At 45.5% G+C, this 11,789-nt stretch overlaps 1 protein-coding gene across 4 annotated transcripts in view; it reads left to right on the forward strand.

Moving 5' to 3' along the window:
- Positions 1 to 8,549, forward strand: part of GPD2 (glycerol-3-phosphate dehydrogenase 2) — a 79,200-nt gene extending 70,651 nt beyond the window's left edge. For 3 of the 4 annotated variants that reach the window (XM_030017336.2, XM_030017335.2, XM_041124256.1), the window contains one exon: positions 4,400 to 4,698. In XM_030017336.2, the coding sequence (XP_029873196.1) occupies positions 4,400 to 4,537 (138 nt within the window). In that variant the 3' untranslated portion in view covers positions 4,538 to 4,698. Of the gene's footprint in view, positions 1 to 4,399; positions 4,699 to 8,344 lie in introns of those variants that run through there. The other variant, XM_041124257.1, reaches the window with a different exon arrangement.
- Positions 8,550 to 11,789: the final 3,240 nt, after the last annotated feature.

An 11,789-nucleotide genomic window follows, 5' to 3' on the forward strand; every position in this document is an offset into this window, starting at 1 on the left:
AGTTCCATTATCTCATTTTTATTTTAAAGCATAATAATAGTTTTAATCACCTATTGTTCCTGTTGGACACCTTTACTGTGTCATAGCAATCTTTGTTCATTGATCTATTTAGAGTAAAGAAGGATGTTAATTATGGCTTATCCTTTGTAGTGTAACAAGTACCTTTTACTAATCCAACACTGTAAAAATAAAAAAAAGTCCCCCCTTTTCCCCCTCCCCCCCAGCCCCTAAAACAATTCCAGACAGCGAGGGTAGTGTGTTGCTTGGGCTAAGGCTGGGCTGTTAGCTAAATTAAGCCATTGTGACTCAAAATCCTCCTTTAATAAGGTTCATGCTGTCTACAACTTCATCATTTTCTGCTGAATGATAATTACTTTATTCAATCATGTTCAAGGTTTTAGTGAAAGCTAGCATTGATTGATTAACTTCAATTACCATGCTTACATTTGCATAGATAAAAACTGCTTTTCAATTTGTGAGTGGCACGCTGGTGGAAACCCTGCACTGATATTTGCATTTCAATGTGGATAGTGAAGAATAAAGGTGGAAGAGAGGTCTGATCAGTGCTAAGCCCTTTCTGCTTCAGCGCTTAAGCATTTTTCCATAAACACTCTTGTTATGATGTTAGTTTGCTCAAACCACTCCGAGGGAACCGGCGGAGCCTCCTGTTTACAAGCGTGTGTGACAATTTAACAGTGTGGGGTGGGGAGAGCTGAAATCAAAGCTTCCAACAGAGCAAAAGTATTGCTTCAAGTAAATAAGCCAGGGAAGTTCTTCCTCCGCTGCTGCAGCAACAAACTCCAAATTCCTGTAAAATCCCTGACAGCAGCCGCCTTGGTGACTCACTGAAGCTCCTCACTTATCTCCTCGGTCTCCACCAGGTTTTTGTGCAAGCAGCTGGTCGTAAGATGAGGAAAGCGAGTAAAACGCTTGCTTTCTGGAGATCTGATCATCCTCGTTCCCCAGAGGTTTTTACTGAGAGTTCACTCTTAAAGCTTAGTGAGCTAAGTGCTGGGCAACACTGTTCATAGCAAAACCAGATAAAATCAGCATTAATGTCAGTTGTGTGGCCAGGTACCTCTTCCACCTCATACTGCTGATGTTTCCTCTCTCCTGTCGACCAGAAGTGTGTGTGGGGTGTGCGCTTTTCTTTGTGCCAGCCCCTGAGGGGTAAAACTTCTTCAAGTGCTCGTCCAATTCATAACTACCTACAGCATTACCCAAATTCACCTCTGGATCATGGTAAAGCCTAGCGCCAAGGTAACAGATGATGTTTTAAGATCAAGAGTGAGGAATTGTACATAAATAACTGAACGACTGTTCACTTCAGAGAGTGGGGACAAGGAAACAGTTCTTTTCAGTTTTCCCATTTCAGGCAGGACGTCAATTTTGTGCAAATCTTCAGAATCAGCTTGAGAAGTAATTGAAGAAGGAGAAGTGCAACTTTAACCTATCTTTACTAGCTGTATATGCAGTGTAAATTAAATGGGGCTGAGAAGTTTTCTTCTAGGTTTACTTTAGAGCATTCTAGAAATCTTGATCCAAGTTCATTCACCACGAGTGTTGATTGCTAACTATAATCACCGGCCTGTTTCCCTGGTTGTTCTCTTTCCTAGATGTAATATTCTTAAATTTCCTAAACTGTAGGAAACAGAACAGGGAAGCCGCTTTTAAAATGTTATCTAAGCAAAAAAAAAATGTTTTAGCAATTCACTTGGGTTGCTTGGGTGAAGTCTGGTGCAGAGGGTCTGTGTCAGTGTTGTCTCCCCCCACCCCAGGAACTCCCCAGCTTGGTGCCTGATGGCAGAAAAGTAAGTTTGGCCACATCACCTGCCATGGTTTTGTTAGGAATCTAGTTATTGTCAGTATGAGTCCAGTACCTGTGTTTCGGGTGCTGCCTTTATTTGCAGTTGGGGGATCCAGGCAGGAGAAGTCAGGGAAATGCAGAGTTAAAGTTACAAAGTGTTACAGGTCTGTAGTGGTGGTTTGTGTCTGTTGGTGGCTGCCTAGAGAGTTCAGTTTTATTTTTATTTTTTAAATTGCTTAGTTATATTTGAGTGTAAACCAGAGCAAATCTAAGGGAAATCCCTAAACCAGTGCCTTTTCCTTCTTATGAAAAGAACCAAAACAAACAAAAACCAAACAAAAACCCCAAAACCTAAGCTGCCCTTCTGCTGAAAGCTCTTTCATGTCTCGAGTTGTTAGAGGTGAGTTCCTTCTGTTGAAGATGGCATTTTCCAACCGTGAGATTACTTGAAAGAGCTAGGAGGGCCATACAAAGACCTGGGAAAAATACATCGGTGGCTGCTGGGTGTGACTGTCGTGGATCCTTCTGCGGCTTGTGGGATCAAGCTCAAGCTCTGTATCCTGTAGCAATACCGCAGGTCTGAACCGCCTCAGCCCATGTACTTGGCTGAGGAACGACCGGGAACGTAATAAAATGAGAGTTTGCAAGTTGTAGTTCTCCAAGATGCTATATTAACCAGCTTTATGATGAAGAAAATACGTAGGCAAGTGGAAACCAGATTGCAGGTCATGTTCTACATTTGAAATTCTACCAAGTAAAACTTCTGCCAGACTCTGAAATACACATTTTTGTAAAGAAATACCATTAGAGAAATTAGTGAGCCGGAACGAATGCTGAGGTGCTATCAGGACGATGCCCTGCTCAACCAGCAGAGTATTGCTGGGAAGTGATTTTTTTTTTTTACAGACCTTTATTGTTTGGAAATGGCACATAGAGTCTGTGGCTTTGCTCAGGACCATGCTTGGGTAAGAAGGGAGAGGGTCTCCATTCTGCGGAGATCTGTGCTCGTCGCTTGGTGTTTGTACGTGGTCTGTCTCCAGAAGGATGGCTTCAGCAGCCGTGGATGTGACAGCACATCCTGAGTAAGCTGTTGGGCATATTTGCACTTGGCTTTGTGGGAGGTGGTCTGGGGGGGGCTTTGGTCAGGTGGGGGATGCTGTATTCTGCCCTTGTAATATAATTGTGCCTGTTTTGGGGTAGAAATAACCACCTGAGTAGGTCATGTAACATATTTCCCTCAGTTTTGCGATCGCTTGTGTCTTGGTGTATTCTTAAAGGAAAGTGTTTTGGTTTTAGGTACACTGCTTGCCAGCTGCAAGTAGGAAAAGGCCAGCTGCGGTAGGAATGAATCCCCTACACCGCGTGGAGTTGAGTGAGGGGAGCCGCTCCAACCGGCAGCAAGCAGTAAGCGTGCTGGATAAAGATTAAGCAGCTCAAGCAAAATCTTGGCGCTCCGCTGGTTGTCTCAGTTCTGCTTTGACTGAAGTTTTGGCTTTTAGCAGAGCTATGCGATGCAGCATTCCCTCCTCTGCCCTGCGAGAAGCCTACATGCCAGCACAGGCGTGCTCTTTCAGCAGACCTTCAGCCAAGGGATCCTTTGTGCTGGGGAGGGAGGACCCTGGCTTTTGTGAGATCTGAGCTAAGCCTTCATTCAAAGGGCTAAAGTGTCCTCAGAAAAAAACGATTAGCTCTAAACTGCGTTGTGGCCCCACAGCTCATCACAGAGCACCGCGCGGGGTGGGTAACCCTGCCTCGCCAGCCTCCGAGGCACACGGGAACCGCGCCGAGAGCCCGCCTGCGTGTCGAGAGATGCGAGCTTCAGCGCACGCCGGGACGGGAGGGATTGCTCGTGCCCCGGTGCTCTGCCAGCCCCGACGGCTCCGTGCAAAGCGGCAGCTCTGTCGAGAACTTAAACTGCTGCCCTTCTCTTGTCCCCCTTCCTAGGAAGCGCTCCTTCCTTCTGCTGGGAAGTGGTGTCCAACATAGCTGACCTGTCTTGAATGTTAAGCAAAATGTAATAGTTGTATCTTCCCGGTATATTTTTAGTATGAATGAAACCACCGGGGTTCTGTGGCTAGTATTCTAAAATAGATTAAAATGGGAAGATACCTATAGACGCCCCCAAAAATTGTCCTCAGGGACTCCGTGCAAGACATGATTTTTCATGAAATTCCACACATCCTTTCAGAAAGGCAGGGATTTGTTATGCGGAGCACAAGGATACATTATTAAAGAATCGATGTATAAGATGTTTGATCTGCCAACTTTTCTTCAAATAACAGGGCTGCGGTTTGGGCTTAAATGTGCTAAGTAAACCAGCAGTGCTGTGCGCCAGCTCTGCTCTACGTGCGCGGGCTCATCGATCCGTGTCCAGGGAAGGTCTGCAGCATGCGTAGGGCTTCTGGTGGTTTCTTTAAATCCTCCTCCTTGGATACTGAATTGGCGCCAATAAAGCGGTGAGGCCACGTGCATGGGTCTTCCCAGGCAGAACCCCAACATCCAGGCCAGCAGCGGAGCCAGGCAAGACGGCCAGCTGCAAGGCAGATGTTTGCATGCACTTACGGGTGCGTTTTGCATTTCTCTGCTCTTCAGCTGGGCTTCCTGCAAACGCAGAGTGTATCAGGGGATGTTCCCATACTGGCACCAGCGTCACAGTGCCCTGTCTGTTCCTGCAACCTTCTGCAGATGGTGAAACGAGCAGATGACTTCAATAAGAAAGATCCCAGTTAAAATACGGCACATCTCGGTTTCGCAGAGGATGAATTTTCCGGATTTCACAGGTTTCGTTTTTTTAAAAAACACTCCGTGAACTTGCCTTTACGACAGAAGCCAGGGGGTGATGTATGCCAGCACTGGAAACGGGAGCACTTGGAAGCGTCAGTAAGATCTGCAGTCGAAGTGTGAGCTTCGTCACCATCCTGGGGCAGGGGAGAAGGGGCAGGGGGGAGGCAGCCCCAGCAACGGTGCGGGCTGTGGGGCGAAAGGAAACGCTTCAGGTAGGAAGTGTGTTCCCTGAGGTGGTTCAGATGCCTCCTGAAGCAGAGAAATAAACCCGTGATCTCATCATCTTCACTAATAGCACCTCAAAGGACGTGAAAATACTTGCTTGTGTTGCAGTTATTGGTGGCATCCTGGAGCACGCTGCAGAAGATGCAGATTCCTTCGCTTCAGAGCATCTCTGCAGGAAGGCTATACGATGATATTTTTTTGTAGCGTGAACACGTCCACATTTTCTGCTTTACGTACAAGTATCTTCTGTGTCGGGAGCAAGATCTGAGGACTGTTTTTTAAACAGTCACCTTTAAACTCAGGCACTTACCTGTGCAATTTTGGTTTAGCGTGCAAAATTTTTTTAGGTCCTAGATGACGTTTTCATCTTTATCAACTTGCTTCAGAAAATAGGATGACTGTCCCCATTTGAAACCAGAGAAACAGTTGCTCCTGCTTAAGACCCAAATGAAGCCAAAGCACTGTTGTGGATCTTCTGTGAACCAGCAAATAACTTCTATGGTGAATGAAAGAGATCATTTAAAAACTCAGGCCTGAATGTTTGCATGCATGGCTGTGTTAATTCTGCAGTTGTGGTGAACGCTGTTCCCTGTACTTGGAGACTCAGTACAGACGGCAGATGTACACTTACATGCTAATTCTTGTTTGTCTCTCAGAATTTTTTTTTTAAATTACACAAAGCGAGTAGGCAGACAAAACTCTTGCATATTTGATATTAAGACGACTTAACAATAGGAAGTCATCAGTTTGTTTTCTAGATCCTAATGCAGTGGTTGCCATAAGAACACAAATTATGTGTACATTTTAATGCATCTATGCTTCATAATTATGCATGGTTGTGTGCTGTTATAATTGACATAAAATATAAAACAGGTCAAAGAGCAGCTATTAAAACTATTTTTCATTTTGCTTCCTGACAGCTAGCGACATCAATGCCTACTGCATTTAATAGGACCATACAGGGAATGTGAAGATAGTTATATAATTTCAACCATATTAAAGCCTCCAGAACTTGCAACCTAATTATTTCCTACAGTGTCTTGTTGTAAACTGTGTTACTTTATTTGGAATGTGTTCGTTTTAAGATTAAACAATTGGACTACATTAAATTAGCATGAAGGCGAAAAATCATAAAACTTTTGGATCTATTTCATAGAGGTCATTCTGTTAGGTTAAGAATTATCCCAGGAGCAATGATTTTCTGCCACTCAAGATAAAAAATAATGTTCGAATTGTGCTAATTCCATGCAGTTATTTTAATCACTGAAGTAAATTCTACCAAAGGGCTCAATTGTAGTTGTATCCTCTCTCTAATCATAGAATGACAGAAAGAAAAAAAAATTGAAGAAAAGTGATGAATTTGCAAGATGTCCCTCCTCTGGGTAATGGCTGCATGAAGACAAAGCAACAGGGTCCAGCCTGCCTGGTTTTCACTCTTTATTGATCATCCTCTCGTGCCATAATGCTCGAGGGCTCCTGTTCTCTTGCGGGTGGTCAGATTTCTTTTGGAATCCATGCCGGTCTGTATTTTGTAATAAATTCTTTTAAAATTAGGTTCTAGTGGGACATCTAATGTGGGCTGAGAAACACCCATGGTCGCGTCGGTGTGAGCACTGCCAGCTCCTGCCCGAGACCCTCTGGCATGCGTTTCCCATGAGCGCTGCGCATCGCATCTGTGCAAGCCAGGACCAGAGACCCAAGTGTGCTGGGGGCGGAGATCCTTCCTGGGGACCTGCTGCAGTGCCGCTGGAGATGATGGACATGAAGGAAGTTATAAGAGTTGAAGATCTGCTATATAGGACCACAATTCAGCAAATAAACCTCAGCAAAGACAGTGTTGTTCTGGCTGCTTGTGCTTTGCATTGCTGCACACCACGTCTCGGGTCATGGCTAAAATTGATCGGGGAAAACAGCGTGAGCACCTAATAAATATTGGCACTCCTGTGTCTCATGTGCTAAGTCTGTTTAGAGACTGGATATTTCAGGAGGCTGGTAATAGGCTTTAGAAGACCTTTCAGTTCTAGTTGGCTGACTCAAGTCTAGTCCGTGGGTAGTGACTGAAAGTTATTGCCCAATTTGTGGCATATGAGGAATAAGCTCAATCCAATTTCCCGAGGTAGAGGCAACCACATCCCAGAAAGAACCATCATAAATGGCACTTGTTAGCGGCTTGACAGGGAGGGTGAGGTCTGAAGGGGAGTGAAGGCCAAGCTCATCTGATTGAGCGTGTTGGCTGTCGAGCATGGAAAGAAAGATCCTGTGGCCGCCCTTCTGTCTCTCTTCAACAGAGCAAAGGTCTTCGCTTCCAAGAGAGATCTGTTGCATTTCACTATTAGCGGCTTAATTTGCATTTGGATTCTTGCTTCTGATGACTTTCCTTTCTTCAGCAATTTTCACAAGACATTCTCCATCTTACACTTTTACAGCTCCATGTCTGTCCAGGAAAATAACCATTAGTGATAAAGCTGTAACGATATGGGCTTCCTTGGGTCTTCTGTCACCCTCCTGTGCTGCAGAGGTTGTACCAAGCTGGGTCTGATGTGGAATCAGCTGTTGGGGGGGCAAGGCCAGAGCAAGCGAGGGCTGGGGAGCTCCGGTGGGAGCAAGGAAAGCCACTGACTGCTGGCAGCCCAGCACGTGAACCCTCTGGTTGCTGCCGTACCCACTGAGCCGGGTCTGGAGACAGTCTCCCTCAGGGCAGATGGAAGGGCAGCAGTGGCTCGTGAGGCGGCTGCCCGCCATCTCCCAAATGTGTGGGATTGCTTTTATCTCTCTTGGTGGTTTGAGTTGTAAAAAATAGCCAAAAGCCTTTCTAGGGCGCTGAGGACATTACAGTATTTTAAGGGAGTTTCCCTCTGTCGCCCCATCTCTACCTGTTCGTGAAGGGGTACATCTGGCAAGGGTGAGGGACAGGCTGTGCCTCTTGCGTCCTGCCACGGTCCCCAGCTGACCTCCGTGTGCGGAGGAGATGTTTTCCATATCTTCTTCACCAGGTTTATGCAATGCAATGCCACCGATGCCTTGTTAAATTGCACATCAAAATATCCAGGCCAGCTCTTTTGATGGGAGGATTTCTTATCGATTAATGAAATCACACCTTTTGCATGAGAGCATATTCAGAGGTGTTGTGCTCTCCCTATGGGCTGTGTCAGTAGGTGAGAACACCTGAGCTGACTGTGTGCAAGGTCTTTGCATACCTAGCTCGTAGATAAATTTCTGCCTAATGCCTTGAAGAATTTATAAGTGCCTTATTTCAGGAAGGGTGGGCTCCCTTTGTATTTTTTAAATAGCAAGCATCGTTTAATTATCTTACCAAAGTTTGCTCGTTTACCTTTACCTTTGTGAAGGTTTGGGAAGCGTGGTATCTTTTTGTGTTTTGAAAACTCCCAGTGACTGAGGAAACCAGGAAAAAAAAGAGGTAACTCCAAACTTGTATCCAAGGCTGCACTGGCAGCAGCAACCAGTGGAGGAGGCGGAGGATGCCGACTGGATCTATGGTCTGATGCTGCTGTGTGCATTTCCACACAGCCCAGGACACAAAGCAGTTCGTTGCAGAAAGAAGGGACAACTCCTGGCCTGCAGGCCACACCAGTAACCTTTCTGCTAGTCATCTAGAGCCACGTCAGCATGAATGCGTGACATTCCCCACCAGCAGCATCTTTTGTTATGAAGACCCAGAAGACACAAGAAAATAAAAACTGGCAGATTTCCATTGTTCCTTGTTACCATGACATTATGAAAAGTAAGTCCATATCTATTTTCACAATTTTCACTTAAACCCTTTTTTCTTGAAGTGTTGTGGTTAGTATTGACTACAAAAGTAGCTTATGGGAGGGAGATTATTTTGTAAGTGACAGGAGGTCTCAAAGAGCGTGTGAGATGTACGTCAAGATGTTCAATCCTGAGCTTTAAAACCTCTTCTTGGAGAAAGCTCTGTTCTTGGCACAGCGTCTAATTTAACTAGAAATAGCTATGGGGTCTTCAGCGTGGTTGTAATGCAGAGTTATAATGTACAATAAAGGTAATCTGATACTGTTGCTTAAAAAATGCCTATATACTTTGATCATCCTTCCCTTCCCAAATTGTTGAACAATATCCTATGTTGTGCACAAAATAGAGACACGCCTAGGCTCTGACATAACTCTGCAAACCATTAAATAGGTGGAAATAAAACAATTCAGCAGAACAAAGAGGAAGAGATTGGATGTTTTATGGAAACAAGGCATGTAGGAAGTCCACGAATTCAAAACAGTGTCATTGCCTCAGCAATCCCGCTGCTCTCCCTGTTACACGGACACCTCTTCTCCTGTGAAGCAAGGAGAGGGCCACCATGTCCCACCTGCTTCTCCCCAGTAAGAGACCTGCATTGCAGCCCACGTTGTACTGGTTTGGAGCAGGCTGCTGTAAGGCTCCAAGGTACCTGTCCATCCGTAAGTGAGAAAACAGTGGAAGTCATGGCGTGGTGGCTCTGCGCCTCCCAGGTTAAATGCTCTTGGGAAGAAATTCCAACCCTTTGAACGGTAGTTCATGAAAGACAGCTTTTCTGTTTTTTAATCTTTTTGTTAGCAGGCAAGGTTAACCCTGGAACTTTCTGTGGACCAGTCATGGTGTAGGTTGGGTGATACGCCACGGCCACATCCTTGGTGTCTTCCCGGGATGAGTCCTTCCTCCGGCCGCGTGCAGGCAGCCACCGCTGCCCTCACGCTGGGTTTGGCATCAGGGAGCCTTCCCCTTCTCCCCAGGTCACGATCTGCCATCCCATTGCACGCCCTTTGGAATAGACCTCCCTCCTGCCCTTTTGGCCAGCCTCCTCCGCCAAGGTGGGGGCAAAGCTGTGATGACCTTTTCCTTCAGAGGGGAGTCTTGTGTAGAGGACACACCAGTGTCTCAAATGCCACATGTGTGTTCGTTCACTGCTGCCCTCTGAAATGGTTGGTCGTTTGGTTTAGTTACGATAATTTACTGCCTGTTAACTGCCTGTGTTTTGGTGCGGTGGAAAATCCCGTCTCCCTACCTAGTTCCATATGGTGTATCCCTATATCTCACCACAGGGACTAACATGGTGAGCAGTCGTAGGACTGGGGTCCATGTATCCCGGCAGCTCTCTGCCCACGAGATGAGCCTGATGCTTTGGGCAGCAGCCTGCCACAGCGAGGGGAGGACTTAACGCGCCAGGAACCACGAGCCTGGTCCAGGACTGCGTGTCCCCATTTGCCTCCTGCCTCTGCCGCAGTGTTCTGGGGTGTAAAGGACTGGGTGCTGGGAAGGGCGCAGTGGATCCGTGAAACCCCCCAACCCACCCTGCTCGATCAGAGAGTCGCTGGTTCCCCCGACCCGAAGCAGGTCGCATCACTTTTGCCAGTGATGAGGCTTTTTCTGAGGTCTGTGAAAATAAAGCCTTTTAACGCGGCACTTGGTTTGCTGCCTTCCAAACTGGGGAGCCTAAGCTGAGCTGAGCTGTCCTGTAGGCTGGTGATTAGCTGGGCTTTGGCTTTTCCATCCTCAAGCACAGCTTCACCCTCCCAATCCTCTAAAGTGAAGATGGAGAAGCATATAAAAGCTTCGGATTCCATTACTGTAAAATGTATCAGAAAAGTGTTGAGCTAGGTAATTACCTTAATCCAACCGAAATAGTTGGTCACAGTATACATTAGATGAGCATCTAGAGTCAGATTTGAACATGCAGTCAACCTGAACAAAATTAGCTCAGCAATAGTGGTCCAGATTTCTTAATTAGTTCTCAGCGACAAGAACATTTAATGTTTGCAAAAGTCAAGTGCAAATTCTACAAGTGACACGATTTGCGGAGACTTCAGGAGGGTGCATTAAGCCCGGCACGGTACCCCACTGTCAGGGGCAGCAGCGAGGGCTGGCCTCATTTATTCCTCTCAGTTAGGGTCCCTTTAAACTTATATATATCGACCCACAATAAAAAGTAATGGTATGATTAACTTCCTAGTAATAACCTATTGCATTGAAAATACACATTTAACTCTAATTTTCATTGAACTACATGGAAGCTGAAAATATAATAGCCTTTCCCAGTCAGTTGACGGTACATTTTAGTGCATTGTAATTGGCTATCTTGGCTTGTCTCGGTAGATGGGATTCATGAAAAAGCGCAGTGGTCACTTAGCAATTGTTTAATTTCTGTAACACTGTTTTTTGAGTTAGAAAATTATTGTTTTCCAGGAGTGTTAAATGTTTATGGGATGCAGTTGGGACACATGACACAGGGCATAGTCCTGCTAAGCTCACAAATTAATAAGTTGCTGAAAAAATGGAAATACAAAATAGTATTTCAAGTGTAAAAGAAGACTTTTCAGTCTACAGAAAATTTGCATTACTGAGGTTTTATGTTATTACAGAGGATGGACAAATACTTTGGCACAGCAGAGCTGAACCTTGCTGTCGTGGCTGGCACATCTTCATTGCTGGGAGAGATTGGTAAGAACTTGAGCTGTCTTGAGAATCTGCCCCACTCCTTTGATAGCTGGAAAGAGAGAATAGTAAAACCAGAAATTAGCTTCACACTAGGCCTGAATGTGCCCTGGTGAAAACTGGAGTGTCGTATCAGACCATATTGCCCTAATACAAGGAAAGATTTAGAGAGTGTAGCTTCTTTAAAAGAAACCAAACAACAAACTTGTAGAATTAGATATTTTAAGCAAGAGACTAAATGTTACAGGCGGCAGAAAAACAGAAAACTTCTAAAATGCATGTAGGAGAATTAAATTTAATTTGTATCGTCCCTTGTACTTCTTAGGGTTTTCCAGCTTTTAGAAAAATAGGCTAAAATCCAGACCATGTTGTGACGGGCTGTTGCGTGGAGGAGTGATAGGGAGGCGTTGGCTTGGGGTTGGGGTTGGGTTGGGTTGTGGTTGGGTTGGGTTGGGTTGGGGTTGGGTTGGGTTGCTAGACGGGGTTGGTAAGAAGTCACAGGTTGAAAGGTGCTGCCCAAACACATCCCTGC

This window comes from Aquila chrysaetos, chromosome 6 (assembly GCF_900496995.4).
Source record: "Aquila chrysaetos chrysaetos chromosome 6, bAquChr1.4, whole genome shotgun sequence".
Lineage (NCBI taxonomy): Eukaryota > Metazoa > Chordata > Aves > Accipitriformes > Accipitridae > Aquila > Aquila chrysaetos.